Source organism: Lolium rigidum, chromosome 5 (genome assembly GCF_022539505.1).
Source record: "Lolium rigidum isolate FL_2022 chromosome 5, APGP_CSIRO_Lrig_0.1, whole genome shotgun sequence".
Taxonomy (NCBI): Eukaryota; Viridiplantae; Streptophyta; class Magnoliopsida; order Poales; family Poaceae; genus Lolium; species Lolium rigidum.
This window is the reverse complement of record NC_061512.1, coordinates 70,348,036-70,367,888: the sequence shown is the minus strand read 5'-3', so window position 1 is coordinate 70,367,888 and position 19,853 is coordinate 70,348,036. Positions and strand designations below refer to the sequence as shown.

The window sequence follows — 19,853 nt, the reverse complement described above, 5'->3', positions numbered from 1 at the left end:
GCAACACCGGTACGTGCCTTCGTCCCCGATGCGTCCCCGGGCCTGGCAAGCTCGGATCGGTGCCTCGTCCTCATCGGCTTCGACAACGTCTTCATCGGCATCGACTCTTTTACGACTGCCTCGACCGCGTAGCCGACTTCGTCTTTGCATACTCAGTTCTGGAAAAACCGGAGTATGCCTTCGTCCCCGACGTGCACCTAATTCTGGCAAAACTAGGGCAGCACCTCGTCCTTGGTGGCTCTGACTGCATCAACTTCGGCATCGACACCCTCTTCAACGACTGCCTCGACGCGTCTCCGTCACTCTCCTCGCGCATTATGCGCTTGCGGCTTCATGTGCGCGGCTACCTCGACACCGGGCTCTGTGTAAGTGTAATGTAACCGCATATATAGGTAGCTTCCACGATCTTATCTCTCCGCGTCGCTCATGATCTGCTGGCGATAGTGATCCGTCACCACCACGATTTTCTCTTCGTCGCCGGCGATTGTGTTCATCAGCCAATTGACCCCACGTACGTAGAGGCCGACTGCTCCTCCCGCCTCCTCGTCACTAGCTAGGGCAGTGCGAGCGTTAGTTCCCAATGCGCCAGACTGCCAGCTAATATGTTGTCGAACTATCTGACCACACACCGCGCTGACGCGTCGCCATGCTACATGGAAGGCACTGCCACCCATGTCAGCATGCCCGGCATCTCCAACCGCGCGACCCAAACAGACGCGCTGGGCTGTTCGTTTTGGGCCGTTTGGGTGGCCGAGCGGACACGCGGACAGCGGCCCGCGTCCGCGTGTCCGTTTGGGTCGCACGCTGCGCCCAACGCGGCGACCCAAACAGACGCCATGTGGTTCGTCTTCAACGCGCGGCGCTGCGCCATGGCAGGCCTCCGACGGGACATCAATGGTGGACGGTGGAACGCGCGGGAAAGTTCCCGCGCGTACCAATGTTCCCGCGCGCGCGAAAAGCCTTTTGGCGCGCGCTCGCGCCCAAGTTTCCCGCCCGCCGCCGGCTGTAAAAGACGGCGGCGGCCAGAGACCGAAGCACACCCTCCCCGCCGTCCTCTCCCCCTCCACCTTCTCCGGCGCCATGCCGCGCACCCTGCAGGCCACGTGGGCCAAGCTCTCCCTCGCCGCCCGGGCTAGGTTCCCACGGACGGAGGAGGAGGAGCGCGCGGACGCGCGGTGGGTCGCCGACGACGACGCGCTCCGCGTCGCTGCCGAGGCGGCGGCGAAGAAGGAAGGGTACGCGGAGATGGTGGAGGCGGCCGCGGACGGCTGGTACGAGGCCGCGGACGCCGCGGAGGAGGAGCCCGTGAACGAGGAGGACCTCGCGCTTGCCAACATCAACGCCGCCATCGAGGAGCGCCTCGCCGACCTCACGCACGTGACGAAGGAGCACGAGGCAACCTGCCGGGCCGGTCGCCGCCGATTAGGCGACCTCCTCGGGCAGAAGAACGAGCTGCTCGCTATGCGAGCAGCCCGCCACCTCATCCAGATTCCCTCACCCGAGCGGCGCGCCCGGGAGGCTGCTGCGTCGGCGGAGCGCGGCCGACAAGAGCGCACGTGGCGGCGGAACGGGACCCACGAGGCCCAGGCCGCCGGCCGCGTCCGCCTGGAGGCGCGCACCGCTGTGGAACGCGCCGCCCTGCAGGAACTGGAGCTATGCGGGAAGCGGATGGTGCCGCCTCAGGAGGCGGAGCGCGAGCGCGCCCGAGGCGCGCGAGCGGAAAGGAGGAGGATGAAGTCCTCCGCCGCGCCACCCAGCTCATAAGCTGGAGTGGAATCCTCACGCGTACAGGCCGCCCGCGTCGAGTGAAATCCACGGCCCCGACGGCGAGCCGGCGAGGGAGTCGCCGGCGAGGCCGCCGGCCCCGTACGTATTAGGATAGAACTAGTAGGCTAAAAAAATGTAATGATTCCTTTGAATGAAAAAAATATTTCTATTTGTATGACACGCGGGCCATGGGCGGACAAGGGGCGGACGCGAGCGACCAGCATTCGGCGTCCGCGGCCACGCAAACTCGCCCCAGATTTGGGCCGGGTTTGTGTCGTCCCGGACGCCACGGCCATCCGTTTTAGGGATGGGGACGTGCGCTGGGCCGCTTTTTTGTCCGGCTCGACCCATCCGGACGCGCGGACGCGATTTTTATCGCCCCGTTGGAGATGCCCTAAAAGGCCTTGCCGAGGCTCGTGACGGCGTGAACCACCTTGCAGTGCGCTGTCGCCAGTAAGCACCGTCTTGACATGCCTCCCGCCCTTCGGCCACGATCGCTACTGCCTGACAAAGTCGCCGTAGGTGAGCAGACAACGGCTTACATAAATACTACTTGTACCTACACATACGCTACTTATTCGTACAAATAAGTTGTACTATACGGGTTTTATACATGACTACATATATCGATTGAGTTTTTAAATGACCATCATTCCGTTAATTGTGAAGAGGTATCGAGCGACCATAACAGTCTTTGTGTTTGATTTTGTCTAAGTTTGAGGGAAGTTGTACAGGAGCAAACTTGCGTTTTTAACAGTAGCACGCTGCTTCCACACCAACCAGTTATTGAAGTCTTGATCAGAAACTTAATTCGGCACATGAGATTATATGCTCCTGCCACCCGAAAAACACTTTGAAATGTCAAAAAAAATTGAACAAAAATTTCTGCGCGTCGACATTCTACGTAGGTACATCAAGTTTTGCAAAATACCAACGTTTTTTATGACCTGTGTGAAAAAGACAAAAAAAGTCATGTACACTGCCTTTTTTGCACACAAATTTGTCTTTTTTACACACAACAGTAAAAATGTCGGTTTTCCGTAGAACCACTTTGTGAACGTGTAGAACTTCGAGATGTACCAATTAAATTTTATGTCCGAAATTTTCAATATTTTAAAAGTGTATTTAAAATAAAATTTAAAAACCGGGAGCATATGCTCCCGGGTGCCAAACGCCTTGATCTGTAGAATAAATTATTTGTTGATTATTGATACCTGGTAGTAGAGTAGTGAGATCATCAAACATCTACAAAGAATAAGTGCCTTCTCCCACTCAGCAGCTGTTCGAGCAAACTTGTCCAACCTTTCAGCTATGCAAACTAAGTTTGGTAGGCACTCGCTCAAGTAAAATCATGCTCTTGTAGTGTCCTTCTTTCTTGACCCAAGATACAAGAGAAGCGGAATGGAGCATTTTATGAGGAAGATTCATCGGGAGCTGTGGTATCGTGGTAAAGTAGAAGAGCTGATCTTATTTGTCAAAAATATGTATCTTGCATATGCTTCTAACTACTGATAGATTATTACCGGACTAACTCTGCTACTACTTTCCAAGAGCATGCTACTCATTTTGTAGAAGATTTTGTCCATGTTACATACGGTGTTATGATTTGCTACATGTGTTCATTGTTTTGTTGCTTAGTATGTGCAAATTAAGAGCTACAACAATTAGTGTGTATATGTTACAGAGAGAAGCTATATACGTGTTCCTGTAATGTTAGGTAAGTGAAGCAAAAAAATTGAATGTATTGCACAGACATATTGTAAAATAATGCAACATTTAAAAAAAATGCTACGTACACACTAAAATGTTACTACATTTGAAAAATAATTTAAAAAAGTAGCATATGATTTTTTACAACATATCTAGATGTAGCTACAACCGGTTGATGGCTAGCATATGCCTAATATTTATGATAGAAAAATCTTATAGCAGCGCAACGATGAGATTACCTGATCCTGGTCCACTAGTAGAAAAACGTCCATTCGTACCGGTTCCAGAGGGGCATTCGTACCGGTTTTGCAACCGGTATAAAACTTCCGGCACTAAAGCCCCCCCCTTTCGTACCGGTTGCTTACGAACCGGTATAAAAGGGGCCTCCACGTGGGCCACCAGGAGAGCTCAGGGCTAAGGATCTTTGGTACCGGTTGGTAATACGAACCGGTACCAAAGGTTCCCCCGCGGCAGGGAATTTGCCCAAATCTCTGCCGCGGCGAGAATTGGCTTTTTAGGGTTTTGGAGAGGTTTAGGGATATCGGTTTGTTTCATATCGCGTCGATGCACCGAAACGCGTTTGGGTTTAGGTAGTACATGAAGATCAAGATGATGCATAGCAAGTTGGTGCATATAATATAACACACATGTTATTGCATAAGATCGCAAATTAAGTAGCACTATGCATGAAGATCGATCTTCATGCATAGTGGTACTCTCCGAGGCGTACTCTATATATGTCTATTACATGTAGCATAGTGGTACTCTTCGAGTCAACTATATATGTAACATGTACATCTTCATTCATAGTGGAACTCTGCGAGTGGTGGTATGACGTCCCGAAGGAAAAATCCCGCCAATTCCTCGCCTATTGCTATGAAGCGGTCATCGATTGAGAGCTTGTTCCGCTTTCTTGCCAACTATAAAAGAATAAGATACAAATGAATACATGAAACAACTATTACTGAAACTCAGCACAACTTATGATAACAAAACAAATTTGTGAAGATTGTTTTTGTACCTCTTTATTTCTTTCATTATTCGTTCTCTCGTTGATAATTCTGCGGATGTACTCGCAAACGAAGAATCCACAGAGATCGGTTCCCGGAGGTTGTTGCGGGCATTTCTTTACAAGAATATAATTCAATCAAACAATAATCAAGTATGATAATTAAAAGGTGTGTGGACCTAGGTAGTACTACTTACTTTCGCACGCCATCGCAGCTTCGGTGTCCATTCATGGGACGTATCTTCCTTGATAAAAGTTTGCCATACGCTGCTCGACAAAAGAAAATGCATAAAAGAGTCATCAATTAGTTCAAAGCAGGAAATTAACGAAACAAACCGATAAGAATTAAAATTACCTTCTGAGCATTAAAAAACAAGACAAGTATAGATCCTTTTTTTTGCTTAGTGAGTCCAAGACTTCAACTTCTCCAATTTCCAAATTGATGACGAGAAGAATAAAGTGAAACCTACACACGTTTCAATATGTAGTGTCATATACATAAGTCATTAGTTAAAATTTTGACATACGGTGAGCAAAATATAATGTGTTATAAGACAGTAAGACTCACTCGAAGTTGTAAGGCCAAAGTATTAGCTTTTTGTCACGTTGTCGCTTCAAAAACCTTAGCAAAGTCTGCGGTGTATCCTTGTTATAGAGGGGATTCTCTATGGTTTTAACATGCATTGTGTTCGGGTCAATGAACCCAATGTACGTGATATCGTCCCTTTTGCATTCGAGCATCTTCGATCTGCATAATATAGCGCACAAAAGATTATAATCTGCGGACAATGAACGACTTCTCAAATTAAATAAATAAATCACTTACGGACAATAGCAACCGATGATTGATTTGTCGAGGGCCCGGAGATTGTATAATCGAAAGAGTTCGGTGAAGTCAACGTTCACACGAGTACTCCCGGAAGTAGTGCTCTTCCCTAACTCGCACCATGATAGTCTCGATCCCTTCCTTTGAGGCCTTAAGGTACCACGAATGCAAGTTACGCATACATGTTGGTACCTTCCCGAGATTCTCGACCAAATCTTTCCCTTGAACAAACCGATATGCTCGTTCAGCTAAGGCGTAATCGGTTGCGTCTTGTCGAGAACTTTGAACGGTCTTCCCGTCAAACACCTTGAGAGGGGCGACCGATTGAACGGGTTGTTGTCCGAGCTGGTAGACACTGTGTATCCCTTTTATCTCCCTGATACCCGATTGAACGGGTTTTGTCGCCTCGATCATCTTGTCATACGACCTTTCAATAGAACGCACATAGTCAGATGGCGGCGATGGTACGGGGTCATATAGATTGTCAACGGTACGCACAACTTTCTCCCGATCTAGTGTCTTCTCGAAAGGTATCTCCGGCACTTTCGGTGCAAAAAATTTCTTCACCTCGGCCCGAACGGCCTCCGCGTTTTCCTCCGGAGTTTTTTTCCAAGGTAACTTCTCGGTAGGCGGCAGTTGTTTCTCCTTTCTAGCTTTCTTCCTAGGCGGCGTACCGTTCCGCTTAACGGACGCTGTCTTACGCGGAGGATCTCGAGATGGTGGACTCACGCTCGGGGTCCCTCTCGGGTAGGTGTGGACTTGGCTGCTCACCGGGACTGCCACCAGGAGGAGTCGATGGCATTTGCTGGTCATGTGTAGGAGTCGGTGGCCTTTGCAAAAGGACGACGTACTTCTTCGGCCATAGGGCGAAACCGTGCTTGACATCGGCCAGTGTCCTCTCATCTTCACCTCTAGGAATATCAAGCTCCACTTTTTCAAAACCCGAAACAACTTCATCCACCCCGACACGAACACAACCGGGTGGAATGGGCATATGATGGTGCATTGCTCCATCTTCACTTGGGTACACATAGCCGACCGCCACCTTAACAGACGCGGTCCTGATTAACATATGTAGCTCGCAATCTGTCTTCTCCGTGACATAATCCACGGGGTAGCTTCCTCCACATCCGTCAAGATGCGAGGAACCGACACCGCTTCTTCGCTGAGATGGGGCAGCATCGGCTTGTGGATCCCGTAGAAACAGCGGCCGATCGGGTGCCCTCTGATTTCTCTCAAGAGCCTCCACCCTAGTTAACAACTCCGTTACAATGTCGGCGTCCTTCTTCTTCTTTCGCGAACGGCTTCTATAAGTGTCGGCGCTGTCCGGCCACGCTTCCTTCATGGTGAGACCCGGGCGAGCTCGTACCCGTCCAACATGTTCGGGGTTCCCCGGAGCGAGTGTCAGCTCGTCATTCTCTCGATCGGGAATGTACTCTCCCTTTCGACCTTTTCAATTGCATCTACAAGCTTCGGTACAATTGCCTCAATTTTTTCCTTCCATTTTCCCTTCGCAACGATCAACCCCGTCTTTGGGTCCAACCCCGCCCCATGAGCGAACAACCAGAACTTGGACCGTTCGGGCCAGTCCCATGTCCGTGGAGTGATTCCATGATCAATCGAGTTTATTCTCAAACGCTGTCCACTTCGGAATGGCACTCTTGTAGCCACCCGACCCCAAATGATGCGGAAGTTTCTTCTTTGCAGCATTTTCGGTATTTTTCTTCGATCGGGACACAAAAGTAGACGATTGCTTATACTCCTTAAATGCGGCCCGAGTGATCTTTTATCTTCACTAGATTATCATCGAATACTTGGATCTTCATTCTTATATTTGTCCCATAAATTTTTCTTGAAGGTCCGGAATTGTATGGCCATCTTCTTCCATGTCCATTCCTTGACTTTATTCTTCCGGCCTTCCGTCATGTCTTCCGGTAGGCTGAACTTTGTCGATAGCGTGTCCCAAAGAAATTTTTTCAACTTGTCGTTGACATAACTAGCACCACTCTCCGGGTTCTTCGGCTTATGCCACTCTTGAATGCTGATCGGTACATGGTCCCTAACAATAACTCCGGATTGACTTGTAAATTTGCGGCAAAACTCCTTGGGCTGCACTCGGTTCACCATTATCCTTGAATGCCGTGAGGGCTAACCTGCCCTCGCCCTTTAGCACCGCGTCGGGCCTCGTTTTGATCTAACAGACTTGCTCGATGATCCGAAGGCTAAAAGAAAAAATTATTCGTTAATAAGTGCAATACAAATAAATGAATGCATCTAGGGATGAACATATAGACTAATTGATACATAGATATACACCTCGCCGGAGTTTGTGATGGACACTTCGTTGTCTCTTCTAATTTGTTCGGACTCAAGTCCCTCGCCGAAATCATTCGGAAAGTCTTGGAAATCGTTGTCATCTCCATCGTCGGGTTCCGGACCACGGGCACTCTCATAGATCAATTGCTGCACCGCTTCTTCCCCCTCCTCATCTCGGACGAAGGTGCCGTCCTCCATACCTCAATGTCACTACAAAATTAAGAAAGCAATTGTATTTCATTCATCATGTCATGATCATATAACATATTGCTAGATGGATAACAATTGAAATGAAGAAAGCAAAAAAACCCTAACGGACCGCCACGGCCACGGACACGGTGTTCCCCCTCCTCCTCTCGCTCTTCTCTCTTTTTCTCGACCCTAACCCTAACACTCGGCGCTCCTCCTCTCGCTCTTCTCTCTATGTCGCGGCGGCACCGCCACGGACTCGGCACCGCTACAGACCCTAACCCTAACACTCGGCGCTCCTCCTCTCGCTCTTCTCTCTATGCCGCGGCGGCAATTGGTGGTCTTGGTTTGCAATTTGGAGTTGGTTTGTGAATATTCCAAAATTTGGGGCAATCTAAAATTTGTTTCAAAGTTGCCACTTTGCATGCTTATATTAAGAGTTTGACTTTGAATCAGCAAGGTTGACTTTGACCAAGTTGTTCACTTTTATGAGTACTATTGATCTGGGCAAAAAGATTAGCAAGTTTAGTTTAGAAATAGTTAACCAAAGGGGCTCAAAGTAGGTGATACGTCTCCGACGTATCGATAATTTCTTATGTTCTATGCCATATTATTGATGATACCTACATGTTTTATGCACACTTTATGTCATATTCGTGCATTTTCTGGAACTAACCTATTAACAAGATGCCGAAGTGCCAGTTCCTGTTTTCTGCTGTTTTTGGTTTCAGAAATCCTAGTAACGAAATATTCTCGGAATTGGACGAAACGAAGACCCAGGGGCCTATTTTTCCACGGAGCTTCCAGAAGACCGAAGAACACACGAAGTGGGGCCACGAGGTGGCGACACCACGTGGCGGCGCGGCCCGTGGGGGCCCGCGCCGCCCTATGGTGTGGCCCCCTCGTCTGGCCCCCGACTCTGCCCCTTCCGCCTACTTAAAGCCTCCGTCGCGAAACCCCCGATGCGAAAAACCACGATACGGAAAACCTTGCGAGACGCGCCGCCGCCGATCCCATCTCGGGGGATTCCGGAGATCTCCTCCGGCACCCTGCCGGAGAGGGGATTCATCTCCGGAGGACTCTACACCGCCATGGTCGCCTCCGGAGTGATGAGTGAGTAGTTCACCCCTGGACTATGGGTCCATAGCAGTAGCTAGATGGTTGTCTTCTCCTCATTGTGCTTCATTGTTGGATCTTGTGAGCTGCCTAACATGATCAAGATCATCTATCTCGTAATACTCTATGTTGTGTTTGTCGGGATCCGATGGATAGAGAATACCATGTTATGTTAATTATCAAGTTATTACATATGTGTTGTTTATGATCTTGCATGCTCTCCGTTTCTAGTAGAGGCTCGGCCAAGTTTTTACTTTAAACTCCAAGAGGGAGTATTTATGCTCGATAGTGGGTTCATGCCTGCATTGACACCAGGACAGTGATGAGAAAGTTCTAAGGTTGTGTTGTGTCTGTTGCCACTAGGGATAAAACATTGGCGCTATGTCCGAGGATGTAGTTGTTGATTACATTACGCACCATACTTAATGCAATTGTCTCGTTGCTTTGCAACTTAATACTGGAGGGGTTCGGATGATAACCCGAAGGTGGACTTTTTAGGCATAGATGCGGTTGGATGGCGGTCTATGTACTTTGTCGTAATGCCCAATTAAATCTCACTATACTTATCATGTCATGTATGTGCATTGTTATGCCCTCTCTATTTGTCAATTGCCCGACTGTAATTTGTTCACCCAACATGCTTTTATCTTATGGGAGAGACACCTCTAGTGAACCGTGGACCCCGGTCCATTCTTTTAATACTGAAATACAAATCTGCTGCAATACTTGTTTTTACTGTTTTCTCTGCAAACAATCATCTTCCACACAATACGGTTAATCCTTTGTTACAGCAAGCCGGTGAGATTGACAACCTCACTGTTTCGTTGGGGCAAAGTACTTTGGTTGTGTTGTGCAGGTTCCACGTTGGCGCCGGAATATCTGGTGTTGCGCCGCACTACATCCCGCCGCCATCAACCTTCAACGTGCTTCTTGACTCCTACTGGTTCGATTAAACCTTGGTTTCTAACTGAGGGAAACTTGCCGCTGTGCGCATCACACCTTCCTCTTGGGGTTCCCAACGGACGTGTCAACTACACGCATCAGTAGGCATCATATTATTTTTGGCAGATTTGACCATTAGCATATGTCACTTAGGTTTTTTCACTTTCTTCCCTTTTTGTTTGATTTTCTTTGACCCAAATGGTGTTGTCTTGTGTTGAAATGGTATAGAGCTAGCATGGCAGCGGCACGGCAGCGGCACGACAGCGACAGGGCAGCGGCACGGCAGGGCACGGCAGGGCAGCGGCACGGCGCACGGGCAGGGGCAGGGCAGCAGCACGGCGGCGGCAGGGGCAGGGCAGCGGCAGGCGCACCGCGGTGAAGGGGTTCGTGTCCAACCTCGTCGGTGGCAGCAAAGGCCACGGGTACGGGTACAGACACGGCGGCTAACGAGCAGGGGGTATGGCGGCCATGGCCAGCGAGCATGACGGGTATGTGCAACAGGGGCACGGCGCCTACGAGCACGGCTACGGCGGTGGGTACGTACAGCAGCACGGGCACGGGCACGGCGCGCCATGACCATGCCACCGGCGCCTACCCTCCACACGGCGGCTACCAGGGGTAGATGGCCGCAGCGCGGCTCGGCTTTTCGTCGAACAGGCGTGTGCTACGCGCGCAGGAGTCGAGCGTGGCTGGGGGCGGCAGGCTTGGGCGGGTGGAGCCAAACGCGGCCGGGCAGGTGCTGCAGGGGCGCGCTAGCTGGTGGCGGCGGGCGGTCGGGTATTTCCTCGAACACCCTGCGGGCGTGCGTGAGGGGGAGGCCGGCGGCGACCGTGGCGCGGCAGCCGACGCGCGCGCGGGCTCCTCCCGGCGAGGCGCACCGGCCAGGGAGGCGACGCGAGGGAGGCGAGGGAGGCGAGGGAGGGAGAGGAGGGGCCGGGTGCTCACCTCGGTGAGGGCGACGGCGGTGGGGAGAGGTGGAGCGGCGCGGGCGACGCGGCGACGACGGCGGCGGCTTTAGTGAGGGCGACGGCGGCGGCTACGGCGAGGGCGACGGCGAGGGCGGCCGCTACGGCGACGGCGATGACGGAGCCGGCGTCGGCGACGGGAGCTCTGCGAGGTCTGGCGCGCGGAAGAAGAAGGAAATTGGGGAATTTTTGCCCCGCGCTAAGTCCTAACTAGGGAAACACCTTTGGTACCGGTTGGTACCACCAACCGGTACGAAAGGTCTTTCGTACCGGTTGGTGGTACCAACCGGTACCAAAGGTTTTTTTTTGTTTTTCTTTTGCTGTTTCTTTTGTTTTTGTTTTTCTTTTCTTTTTCTTTCCTGTTTCTTTTGCTGTTTCTGTTTCTTTTCTTTTTATTTTCTGTTTCTTTTCTTTTTATTTTCTGTTTCTTTTCTTTTCTGTTTCTTTTCTTTTGCTTTTCTATTTCTTTTTTCTATTGCTTTTCTTTTTTTCTGTTTCTTTTCTATTCCTGTTTCTTTTTTCTTTATTTTCTATTTATTTTTTCTATTACTTTTCTTTTTCCTTTCTTTTCTATTTCTTTTCTATTTATTTTTTCTATTGCTTTTGTTTTTCTTTTCTATTTCTTTTCTCTATTCTATTTCTTTTCTTTACTCTCGCCACGACGCCGTCCGCACAGGAAACTTTCCCGCCCCGACGTCGCGCGGGAAACTTTCCCGCCACGACGCCGCACGGGAAACTTTCCCGCCACGACGCCGCGCGTGGGAGAAAAAGGCGGAAAAGAAAGGGCGGGAATGAAATTTTATTACGATTGAACTCGAATTAAAAGTACATAGCTTAACCGAAAATTAAAGATACATGGCCAAATTCTACTCGTTGGAGTCATTCAGTCATACTCGTGCCTAGCCCCGTAGTAGTCGCCACCGTAGTCGTCGTAGTCGCCGTCATCATCGTCGCGGCATCGGGGTCGCGGTACTCGAACGTCGGCGGGTGAGCACGCGTGGGCCGGGACCGAGGGTAGCGCAGGCGGGGGCCACGGTAGGCCATGACGCCCTGGAGAGTCCGGCCGCGCCACCACAGCCGACCGCCGGCCTCGTTGAAGTTCGGAGGAGGCGGGCCGCCCTCTCGTGCCCGGCAAGCGCCCTCTCACGCCGATTGATGAAGAAGCTTTCCCAAGTCGGGCTGTAGTCGGGATGCCACCGGGGATTCCTCCGCTGCTCGGCGTGGGCTCGAAGTAGTAGTGGTTCGTGATGGCCATCTCGCGCGCCACACCTAGAGGGACCGGAGGGACCGGTACGCCTCCGACGCTTAGCAACCAGCCGGTCGGGACGCGGTAGCCCGGCGGGCAGGGGTAGTTCGAGGCGCAAAGCGCCTCCGCCTCCCGGGGGTTAGAGATGCGATGGAAGCCATGGTAGAGAATGATGAGGTTTGCGGATATGAGTCTAGATGTGATATGTAAATGGTGGCCAAGCCTACATATATATAGTGAAAAAATGGCGGGAAGACAGAGGCGGGAACCGGTGGAAAGCGCGGGAAGAAAATAGGCGGGAAGACAGATCGAGGCAAACCTTTAGTACCGGTTGGTGGGTGCAACCGGTACTAAAGCTGTCGGTGGGATAAGGACGCGTGGGTAAACTTTAGTACCGGTTGGTGGGTGCAACCGGTACTAAAGCTGTCGGCGGGATAAGGACGCCACCGCTCGATGAGATAAAGTATGTAGCGCACGACGCCCGTCGGTGGGATAAGGACGCGTGGGTAACCTTTAGTACCGGTTGGTGTCCGCAACCGGTACTAAAGCCTGTCGGCGAGGATAAGGACGCTCTCGCCTATAAAAGGAGCATCGATAGACCATGGGAAGCAGCTCAACAAGCCAACATGGATGGAGAGTTTCATCACCATGGATGGAGGAAAGGTTTGGGAAATCTCCCGTGGCGGAACTTGTCGAAGATGCCCTTGGTGCACACGCCCTATGGCATCTTCGGAAGTTCCGCCTCGGAAAAATTTCCCTGCAAGCCCGTGGAAGACTCCATCTCCTCTAACAATGTTGGGGAAAGGGTTGGGAAATCTCCCGTGGCGGAACTTGTCGAAGATGCCCTTGGTGCACACGCCCTATGGCATCTTCGGAAGTTCCGCCTCGGAAAAATTTCCCTGCAAGCCCGTGGAAGACTCCATCTCCTCTAACAATGTTGCGGAAAGGGTTGGGAAATCTCCCGTGGCGGAACTTCTCGAATATGCCCTTGGTGCACATGCCCTATATATGGCATATTCGGAAGTTCCGCCTCGGAAAAATTTCCCTGCAAGCCCGTGACTTAACTAGTAAAACAAGCCAACCATATCCATTGTTAATATCTTACATACAGTAACATCATTACACAAAAGTATTTTCCATATTGAGATACACAAGTTATGATCCCTATATGTAGCTAGCTAGTCTTCTGAGTTTTCTTCGCCCGTTTCCCTTTCTTCTTACTGCGACGCAACCATGGACAATCTTCATTGTTTAAGATGATGCTTGGGTAAATTTTTACCTTGAAGGGTGGAATATCGTCAAACTTATTATAATCTTCTGACATGTCTGTCTTGTCCTCTACTCCCACGATGTTTCTTTTTCCTGAAAGAACTATGTGCCGCTTTGGCTCATCGTATGATGTGTCCTCTTGCCTTTCTTTTCTTTTTTTCGGTTTGCTAGACATATCCTTCACATAAAAAACCTGAGCCACTTCACCGGCTAGGACAAATGGTTCGGTGTCGTACCCAAGATTCTTGAAATCCACTCGTAGTCATTCCGTACTGCGGGTCTACCTGTACCCCGTCTTTCGAGGTTGAACCATTTACACCGGAACAAAGGGACCTTGAAATTAGGTCCATAGTCAAGTTCCCATATCTCCTCTATGTACCCATAATATGTGACCTTGTTCCCATTGCCATCTTCTCGCATCAAAGCGGACACCACCGTTTTGGTTGGTGCTCTTTTTGTCTTGGGCGAAAGTGTAAAATGTGTTCCCATTAATCTCGTACCCTTGAAAAGTCGATATAGTAGAAGATGGTTGCTTGGCCAACAAGTACAGCTGCTCGTCATCGGTGACATTCATGAGACGTGTTTGTAACCAACCGCCGAAAGTCTTCATGTGTTCTCCATCAATCCAATCTTCACGTTGCTCCGGGTATTTAGAGCGTAAGACTCCTTGTGTTCCTCTTTGTACGGAGCCACCAAGATGGAATTAAGTAGAACTGTGTAGTGTGCTTGAGTGAAAGAATGTCCGTCCATACACGTTGCTGATTTCTTTCCTAGCGTGCCTTTTCCACGCAGTCTCCCCTCATAGCGCGATTCGAGAACACCGATCGGCTTAAGGTCAGGAATAAAGTCAACACAAAACTCAATGACCTCCTCTCGTTCCATAGCCCTTGGAGATGCTTCCTTCCGGCCTAGCACGGTTATGAACGTACTTCTTTAAGACTCCCATGAATCTCTCAAAGGGGAACATGTTGTGTAGAAATACAGGACCGAGAACGCCAATCTCTTCGACCGTGTGAACTAGGAGATGTGTCATAATATTGAAGAAGGATGGTGGGAACACCAACTCGAAGCCGACTAGACATTGGACCACATCCTTCCGTAAATTTTGTAGAGTAAGTGGATTGATCACCTTCCGAGAAATTGCATTGAGGAACGCACATAGCTTCACAATGGGTACTCGAACATTTTCCGGCGTAAGCCCCCTCAATGCAACCGGAAGTAATTGTGTCATAATCACGTGGCAGCTCATGAGACTTTAGGTTTTGAAACTTTTTCTCCGACATGTTTATTATTCCCTTTATATTCGACGAGAAGCCGGACGGGACCTTGATGCTACTCAGGACTTCAAAAAGATCTCCTTCTCCTCTTTGGTAAGAGCATAGCTGGCAGGACCTTGATACTTCTCTGGATTCAGGTTGTTTTCTTCGTGGATACTTTGCTGGTCCTGCCGTGCATTCGGTGTATCTTTTGTCTTCCCATACACGCCCAAGAAGTTTAGAAGGTTCACGCAAAGATTTTTCGTCACGTGCATCACGTCGATTGCAGAGTGAACCTCTAAGAATTTCCAGTAGGGTAGCTCCCAAAATATCGACTTCTTCTTCCACATGGGTACGTGTCCGTCAACATCATGCGGAACAGATTGTCCGCCGGGACCCTTTCCAAAGATCACTTTTAAATCCTTGACCATATCATATATAACTTCCCCATTAGGGCGGGTAGGCTTCGTTCGGTTATCTGCCTCACCTCCGAAATGCTTTCCTCTCTTTCTTACGTGATGTTGTTTTGGAAGAAATCGACGATGCCCCGGTACACATTCTTGTTTCCCAAATAATTACTATCAGTCTCACCTAAACAGATGTGTGCATGCATTGTATCCCTTGTTTGACTCGCCCCGAAATGTTACCAAGAGCAGGCCAATCATTGATGGTTACAAATAACAACGCTCGTAGGTTAAATTCCTTTTTTTCGTGCTCATCCCACACAGGTACACCTTCGTCATGCCACAACTCTAAAAGTTCTTCAACCAATGGCCTCAGGTACACATCAATGTCGTTGCCGGGTTGCTTCGGGCCCTGGATGAGCACTCGGCATCATAATGAACTTCCGCTTCATGCACAACCAAGGAGGAAGGTTATAGATACATAGAGTCACCGGCCAGGTGCTATGACCGGAGCTCTGCTCCCGAAAGGATTAAAGCCATCCGTACTTAGACCAAATCTTAAGTTCCTTGCGTCATCTGAAAATGACTTGAACTCTCTGTCGATTTTTCTCCACCGCGACCCGTCGCCGGGGTGTCTCAGCATCACATCTTTCCTACGGTCCTCTTTGTGCCATCGCAACAACTTGGCATGCTCTTTGTTCTGGAACAAACGTTTCAACCGTGGTATTATAGGAGCATACCACATCACCTTCGCAGAAACCCTCTTCCTGGGGGTGGACTCACCCTCAACATCGCCAGTGGTCATCTCGCCCCGATCTTATACCTCAATGCACTACATACCGGGCATGCATTCAAATTCTCGTACTCCCCGCGGTAGAGGATGCGATCATTGATGCATGCATGTATCTTCTGCACCTCTAATCCTAGAGGGCAGACAACCTTCTTTTGCTTCGTACGTGCTAGAGGGCAGCACGTTCTCCCCCGGAAGCATCTTCTTTATTATTTTCAGCAACTTTTCAAATCCCTTGTCGAAGTACCATTCTCTCGCCTTCCATCGCAGCAATTCCAGCGTGGTACCCAGCTTTTTCTGACCATTTTCGCAATTTGGGTACAACATTTTGTTGTGATCCTCTAACATTTTCTCCAACTTCAACCTCTCTTTTTCATTTCCGCAGTTCATCTTCGCATCAAGAATGGCCCGACCCAAATCGTCATCCGGGTCATCAAAAATCGGCTCATCGAAAATGAGCTCTTCTTCAGCCTTCGTCTTCCCCCATTCTACCACCGTCTTCGGTGAATAAGGGATAGTTGTCACTATCCTCTTCTTCTTCGTTGTCTTCCAATATAACCCCTCTTTCTCCGTGCTTGGTCCAACAATTATAGCTGGGCATGAAACCATTCTCCAAGCAGGTGGACGTGAAGGGTCTTCGAGGTAGAGTAATCCTTCATATTCTTACAGGAACTACATGGACAATATATGAAACCATTCGACCGCCTGTTTGCCTCAGCCACGTTGAGAAAATAATGCATGCCAGTAATGAACTCGGGATGGCACCGGTCACCGTACATCCATTGTCGACTCATCTGCATTTTATATGTATATCCAAAATCATTAAGTACACAACATCATGGATATATGAGTGACCAACTTAATTAATATTCAAGTTCATCACATAAAACTAATTGTTTTTTATAAAAGAAGAGGGGCTCACCGAGGTGGTACCGTGCCGGCTAGGGGACGACGCCGGCGATCGACAGCTGTAAGGACGGGGATGATACTAATTAAAACCTACAAAACATACCATAATTTCAGCTCAAATTGCATATAAAAAAATAAAATCACTAACTTAGGCATTTAATCGAACACCTTGCTTGCACTACAAAAATAGTACGAGTTAAAACTACCAAAGAACTGAGCTAAATTAGGAACGCCGGAAGGAAGGATGATATTGCTAACCCTTGGATAGATGTATGCCGTTAATCTTGTTAAAATGGTGGAGAAAAATAAAGATTATTGGAGTGTGAGAGGTGGAGAATATTTGGAAATGTGAGAGGAGAAGTGAGAATGAGATATGCAGGAGCTGGGCGCTGCCGCGCAATGATATAGGCACGGACCCTTTAGTACCGGTTCCTTACACGAACCGGTACTAAAGGTGCAACCCTGGCCCCACCACCGCCCGGAAATCGGGCCCAAACCCTTTAATACCGGTTCCCGTTACGAACCGGTATTAAAGGTCCATAACGAACCGGTATTGATGTCCCACGCACGGAACCGGTATTAATGCCCCCTTTAGTACCGGTTCGTAAGGGAACCGGTACTAAAGGCTTAGATGGATGAGAGGTTTTCTACTAGTGGTCTGATAGTGAGGATAATCAAAGTATTTGAGCAAGGTATGCTTGACTTTATCTAGATGGAGGCCTAAACCGCCATTGTCATCTTCTAGCCCAAGCTTAGTAAGGCCACCAAGTCACAACTTTCAACTCTATCTGCAATCGTTGGACATCTTTGTCCTGAAAATATAAAGCTCTTCCACACAAGTTAACTTCTATTCCGCAATCAGCGGAGATATTTGTCGTGAAAATGTAAGGCTCTTCCACACAAGCAAACGACTTTCTAGGTTCTCCACTTATGTGGAATGTATCAAGAAAATTCGCACATGCATGCATGCTGGTACATAATATGTATACATCACATCAGTCGTACTCGGCGTGCGATGGCGCTCTCATGGATATACAAGACAAAAAAATAGCTGGAAGCAACGACTAAGTGTTGACGGACGAACAGCTTATACTCATACAAAATAGAATAGGCAGTAGTAGTACAAATACGACTGATGATTCTAGTCGTCCAAGTGTCCAACACGTACGCCATTGATCTACTCTATATAAACCGCGGCGCTGCCATGCTATTTCAATCACACCACCACCTCGTAGCAAGGTTTAAGCCTGCAACACAACACATTGCTAGCAAGTGACGGCATGGCGAACTCACCGATGGCGGTGTTGACGGTCATGGCTCTTGGGCTAGCAGCAGCACTCCTCTCGGCCGCTGGTCCGGCGGCCGCGCAGAACTGCGGCTGCCAGCCGGGCTTCTGCTGCAGCCAGTTCGGCTTCTGCGGCACCACTGATCCCTACTGCGGCAAAGGATGCCAGTCCGGACCATGCACTGGAAGTGGAAGTGGAAGTGGTAGCGGAGGTGTGGGCAGCATCGTCAGCGATGCTTTCTTCAACGCAATCAAGTCCAAATCCAGCGGCGGCTGCGCAGGCCAAAGCTTCTACACCCGTGCGGCCTTTTTGAACGCCGCTGGTTCCTACTCCGGCTTCGCGTCGGGAAGCTCCGACGCCGCCAAGCGCGAGATCGCCGCCTTCTTCGCCCACGTCACGCACGAGACCGGACGTAAGTTGTCATCAAAATAACATAGTGGAACACATTTCATCATCTTTAGAGCTTATGTCACTATATATATATATGCAGACTTCTGCTACATCGAGGAGATCAACGGTGCGAGCCAGAACTACTGCGACACCTCCTTCTCGCAGTGGCCGTGCTCTTCCGGGGCCAAGTACTACGGCCGCGGCCCGCTGCAGCTCACGTGGAACTACAACTACGGGGCGGCGGGGCAGAGCATCGGCTTCGACGGGCTTGGTAGCCCACAGACGGTGGCGCAGGACCCCGTGGTGGCGTTCAAGACGGCGCTCTGGTACTGGATGACCAACGTGCACGGGGTGCTGCCGCGGGGCTTCGGCGCCACCACCAGGGCCATCAACGGCGCCGTGGAGTGCGATGGCAAGAACACCGCGCAGATGAACGCAAGGGTGGGCTACTACCAGGACTACTGCCGCCAGCTCGGCGTCGACGCTGGGGGCAGCCTCACTTGCTAGACACGGGCTTGCATGCAGGACTCGTGAGGAATAACTTATTTTCAGAGTCTACTGTCTATGATATACTATCTGAATAATGGAGCAACAATAAAATTCTGTGCGCCGCCGCACATTTCCTCCTAGTCAACTCCCTGTATCAACTTGTCCTTGCACCTTGTCACTTTCATGTGTTTTTACTTTTTACCGAGAAGGGCCTGAAATCCGTGGAAAGACCACTTTGACTTGTTATGATGTGATTGGGTAAGTCTAATTATGTATGCTTGTTATGATGCCATAGGGATTTAAATCTTCTTAAATTAGCTTCCTCTGGTGGTAATGTATTTTCACACGATTAAACTTAGTTAAGTGTATGCGATGACACCAACATAGGCACACCATTAGCCAATGTAAGCGTGTGTGATGTCATCACTAAACGCAGGCGACCAAATGAAAAAAATGATCGTTCTAAGCTACAGAAATGACCCCCCCCCCTCCGATAAATCATCGGCCCAACCATTTTTGATGGCCAACCCATCTCTCACCTTCGGGAACTGTCGGTTGGTTAATTTCTTTACGATGCACAATTTTAGCCGTGTGATTGCATTCACGTACTATACTATAGGCACACCTGCGGCGGAGGAGGCCACCACCACCGCAATGCCCGGTGTTGCTGCAACAAGTGTCCTCATGCTACGGGACTAGCCCAGGAGCACCTCCCCATGCCGCCATTGGAGATGTTGCGATGCAGAACTCGTAGCTACGTGTAGGCCGTGGCCCGTTCGGCCAATCTGGGCCAAGGTCGGGCCTGCTAACCACGCTGCCGCCACCCACTGCCATCAGCGATGCCCTCCGCAGAAAACACTCCAAGACCTGCTGGACACCCCCATCACGTGACACCTTCGTTGAAGAGGCCGGAGCAGGCGTCGTAGCTGCCTTTAAGATCCGTGCCGCCGAGCCACTAGGGCTTTGCCTGTCGA

General features: G+C 49.9%; 1 protein-coding gene across 1 annotated transcript; it reads left to right on the top strand.

The window, feature by feature from the left end:
* Positions 1–17,985: 17,985 nt before the first annotated feature.
* LOC124653792 (endochitinase A-like) lies at positions 17,986–19,024 on the top strand. The gene is made up of 2 exons (XM_047192857.1): positions 17,986–18,412; positions 18,491–19,024. Exons 1-2 carry the CDS (start codon positions 17,995–17,997, stop codon positions 18,895–18,897), a joined length of 825 nt encoding a protein of 274 aa, XP_047048813.1. The 5' UTR covers positions 17,986–17,994; the 3' UTR covers positions 18,898–19,024.
* Positions 19,025–19,853: the final 829 nt, after the last annotated feature.